This window comes from Vigna unguiculata, chromosome 1 (assembly GCF_037176805.1).
Source record: "Vigna unguiculata cultivar grain cowpea cultivar isolate G323 ecotype 2 chromosome 1, ASM3717680v1, whole genome shotgun sequence".
NCBI lineage: Eukaryota > Viridiplantae > Streptophyta > Magnoliopsida > Fabales > Fabaceae > Vigna > Vigna unguiculata.
The window spans coordinates 31,678,506-31,683,408 of record NC_140792.1 but is presented as its reverse complement, the minus strand read 5'-3'; the positions used below and the strand labels follow the sequence as shown (position 1 = coordinate 31,683,408).

General features: G+C 31.5%; 1 protein-coding gene across 1 annotated transcript; it reads right to left on the bottom strand.

Moving 5' to 3' along the window:
• Positions 1-1,763: 1,763 nt before the first annotated feature.
• On the bottom strand, positions 1,764-4,903 carry LOC114185619 (uncharacterized). Its single transcript, XM_028073463.2, has 4 exons — positions 4,487-4,903; positions 3,125-3,749; positions 2,569-2,851; positions 1,764-2,048 (listed from the first exon to the last, which is right to left on the bottom strand). Exons 1-4 carry the CDS (start codon positions 4,596-4,598, stop codon positions 1,998-2,000), a joined length of 1,071 nt encoding a protein of 356 aa, XP_027929264.1. The 5' UTR covers positions 4,599-4,903; the 3' UTR covers positions 1,764-1,997.

Sequence of the window (4,903 nt, the reverse complement as noted above, 5' to 3'; positions counted from 1 at the left end):
TACTCAATTTTTAGAATGTTAAATTTTACTTCATCACATGTGATTTTTTTATTTTTATATTGAAATTTCGATATTACATCTACTAAAAGTAAAATTGAAAAATTAAAAGTCTACTGAATATGACTTCATAAATAGTTTCAATATTAGACTGTGTTTCATTATTTGAAAAATAATTTAAATATTTAGTAATTCAAAATACAAAATATTAAGGTTGGTAAATTTTATAAACAATTATAATCTAATTTACTATTCTTTCCATTTCATAACAATAAAATCACTCTAATGATAAATTGTTATCATAATTAATTTAAATGGGAGAAAAAAAAATATAGAGTTTGACATTTTTTATGGAACTATTTCTATCAATTAACATCTTTAGGGGAAACAAAAAGAAGAGTTTCCGATGCAATGAATGCAGGGATAAAAAGAATCTGTTTCAAGACAGATGAGTCAAAACTGAAGCCATGGAACGCACATGCTTCTGTTCTCTGCTTTATTTAGATTTTGGACGTTTTCCTTTCTACATAAAAAAATCTTCATTCATTGTAACACAACTTTTGAATAAATTAAAAAATACACTGTGAATGAGTTTTATACAGTAATCTTAAATATAATTCAAGTGGGGTGTTACAATTTTTTTTCTCCTATTCCATATTTTCTCATTTTTTTTTAAATCAAGTTTTTTTAGTCCTTGTATTGATTTTTTCCATTCTTTTTCTATATTTACTCAAACAACTTTTCTTAATCTTAAATATTTTTCTTTTACTTTTTAATATAAGATTCATTCCTTACATCTCTAAATTGAATTTTAACCTTTTAAAACTGATAATAATTAAAAATAACATTATGTAAAAGGTTCAAATTTATATATTCACATTTGAGGGTTAACCCTAAACATGTTTCCTTTGCAAAAAAGGACACCCATTGTGAAAAATAAAATATAGTATAATATCACAATTTAAAACATAAGTAATATATACTAATTATTTTTGTTATGCATAGTAATTATGATTTATATATTAAAAATATTTATGCATTCAACTTTGAAAAAAAAAATCTCTTCATACATCAACCTTTTATAGTCACTAATTTTTCAAACAAACTAAAATAATTGAGTTGGATTGGATCTTATAAAAAAATTGAATAACTTAGATCTAGAATGTTCAGTTGGTATTTAGAATAAACTAATCTTCCAATTTGGTTTTTTAATGCCTACCATCCAACTGGTGTCCTTATCCTTACAGGGTGGGATACAGCACAAACATGTCTTTTCTTTTTACTCCTAAAATTTAATAATAAAAACATTAATTTATACTATATTTCTTTGTACCGTTTTCTTTTTTTGCAATTTTAACTTTTTATCAATGGAGACTCAATTTTAGAAAAACTAAAACAGGCATTACATTAATTAAAATAAACAATAATTCAAAAAAGCTTCACAAAATAAAATAATGAGATCAAAAGACCTACGAAAAAAATGTGAAAGAAAGAAGGTAGGAAAACAATGCTAAAAGACAAAGTAGTTCAACAAACATGTTTCCAAGTAGTAGAAAAATTTTCCAATTGATCGAAAAGTATTTGCTGAAAGTGTCCATTTGTCGAACCTTCCTAATCAATTTATCTTTCCATAACACGTTTTAATTTAAAATTTATGAAGATTAATTTAAATACTCATCCCAATAACATTCACGGGTCAAAATTAATTTTTCCAAATCTTAAAAAAACATTCTAATGCTGTGTAACCCCAAATTAGAGAAAGGTAGTTTAAAAAGCACCACAGAAACCTTATGATATAACTGTAAGTCCAGTAATGCACTACAATTCACTATTTTATAAACTGTCACACGAGAAGTACCCAACGATTTTACTATAACATCAAAACTGAAAGAAAAGACATAATACTACAACAAGGGTCTATGACAGCACTGACAAATGAAACCTAACATGAAATTCTAAAAAGCTAACATAACTTTTTTCATCCAAATTGAATATGTCACCTAATAGTTCTGCGAATAGTCAAAGCTCAAAGGCTGTTGACCAAATGGAGCCTGCAAAAACAGTAAAAAGTATGAGATGAGATGCAAAAATGACAAGTAAAAGCAGATACAGTGAAATAAAGGAAAAACATTATTGTATCCTTGTCAGAGAGTAGAACTCAAAAACAGAGCATAATTATCACACATCAGGAAAATCAACAGCACTGTTTGAGAATAAAAATGGTCTAAGAAATCTATATGCATTATGTTGCAAGAATACAAACTACAGACACACTTCAACACAAAAAGTCATTTCTAAAACCAACTTTAAGGAGTTGAGTTGAGAGCATTAACTAATGTCTACATCATTAATTAATTAAATTATTACACTTATTGCTAACATGTCTATGTAATTTTTAAAGCAAATACAGAAAACACTTGTCAAATTCAGCAGAGAATATCTTAAACTGTGAACTTTAAATCTAACTCACTTTTATAAAATGGTTTGTAAAATAAAATTTGCACCCCGTTTTATCTTTAGTTGCAACAGGGTCTCCAACATAATAAAACAAGCAAATTAAATGTTAGTTACCTGGAAAACAGCATGTCTAAATTGGTCATATGAATGTGCATACATCATAGCAGCACTAGGCCACTGTATGTAAGCACCGTCCGTAGGTGTCTGATTCAATCCTGTGGTGCAAAAATGATTCATTATGGGGGTAGAAGGAGGTATATAGCCATGTGTGGCCTGGGTTTGTGACATCTGACCCATATGATTAAATGTAGCGTCATATTGAGCAAATGAAGGTTGAACTTTTTGCAAGTTAAATGGCACCAAGTTAACAGCAGAGGTTGGAATACTCCTGGCATACCTGCACCAATAACTTAATTCAGTCTGATAAATGAACACTGAAAATTAAATCAGTACAAATAACCAAAAAACCTGAAGAAACAAAACCATCACAAGTTATATAAATTCTTAAATCCATCAAATGTGCCAGCCAAATAACAAAATTGTCATTGTTCAGTTTTAATCTTTTATTTTCAAATGCAAATTCAACTCCAATTTCTATATGTAGAGCAGAAAAATGACTATATTATCATGCATCTGCATGTAGTTAACAGGGTACAGTGACATGACTCACCTTCCATAACTACGGTCATAATCTGGATCACTACGATCCTTTTCCCTATCCCTGAAAATGGCAACTCGATTTGAACAAATATCCCTGACACTGACACATCTTTCTGAATCAGCAGCCACGGGGTTCTTGCTGGTTTCACTCTCATCCTTGGTAGTAGAAGAATTTCTCCCATCCATTGGAACCATGGATGAGATATCAGCAGAGTCAGGGATTCTAGAGCTACTAAAGATACGAGCTCGTGCTCTGTCATATTCTTCCTTCCTCTCTTCCACACTTCTTACAGGATTTCCTTTCATCCCAACTCCATTAGCATCATTCAAACTGTTCTTATTAGGCCTAGGTCTAATAACAAATTTTTTCTGCTGAGATTTATCATTTTCCAATTGCTTTGCAGGTATTTCAGATAACTTAACCATAGGATACTTGCTCTCTGGTAACTTTCTCACGAGAATTTTACTTCCCTGACCATCTAAGCCAATATCTTGAACCATTGTTTGCATGCTGTAGTGTTGAGCAACACGATGTGCAGCCAATCTGAGATAGGAAGAAGGGAAATGTGGAAACTCAAAATGCTGTTGATCAGCATTATTCATAAACCTCTGAATGTCCAGCTCCATCCGCAGAACTGAGGACAAAATCAAAGTACAAAATAATAAGAAAAATGTAAATATTTGCAAAAAATGCGATTAGAATCAACATTGGCAACGGGAAATTACGGGCAGAACATAATCATCAACGAATAAGCCATCCATTAGCCAGAAAACTCCTGATGCAACTGCGAACCACCACTCATACACTACTACTTTAAACTTGTGACAGATGAAATTTTGATCAAAGCAAGCAATAGCGCAACAACTCCATCTAAAGAGTAAGAACTAAACGCATAAAAATGCTGCAGAACAATTCAATCTATGAACTCTGGAAATTAAGCTGCTTCCCTATTTCATTCCAAATTAAAATTTTATTCCGCAGAAACATACATGCCTACACGGCCTACGATCACATCAATTTCAAGGAGAACGTAATTTTCAATAAATCCCCCAAATGACCATCCTATTCCTTAATTATTATCACAATTAAGCAGGAAACAACCACAGCCATCCCGGATCTGACTTCAATTAACCTAAACGCAACTAAAAATATCGAAAAGCACAAAGATTCTCATAGAAAACCAACACGCAAAACCCGTAAACGAAAAATTCAAAAAAGAAGACAAAGGGGTCAACGCGAAATCGAGCTAAAGCAACAATTTTGAAGCATACCCACGACGCGGAAACACAACAACAGCAGAAAAAATCCCACCCCAGAAATAAAAATTCGAAAAAAAATAAAATAAAAGGAGATAATTAAGAAAATACTAACTGGTTAGGCGGTGACGAGGGTTCTGGAGAGCCTCGACTAAAAAGGGGTCAACCATTGACTCCTTGTCTTTGAATCCAGAAACCGAATCGTTGGAGAGACAAGAGGAATCCATGGATGAGGAATTACAACGATAGTAATAATTTTAAATTAATAATAACAATAACAAATAATAATTATATGAATAATTACAATAATAATAATACAATTGCTTGTTCCTTTTTCTTTCCCTTCCTTTCCCGGGCAGAAGGTAAAGGGTAAAGAAAAGGAATAATAAGAGTCAGGAAGAGGAGAAAGAAGAAGAGACGAGGAAGAAGAAATTGTGCCTTAAAAGCATAGGAAAAAGGAAGATTGGATTACAAAACCCAACCCTTCAACTTCTTCTCTCTCTTCTCCTTCTTCCTCTTATTCTTATCTTGC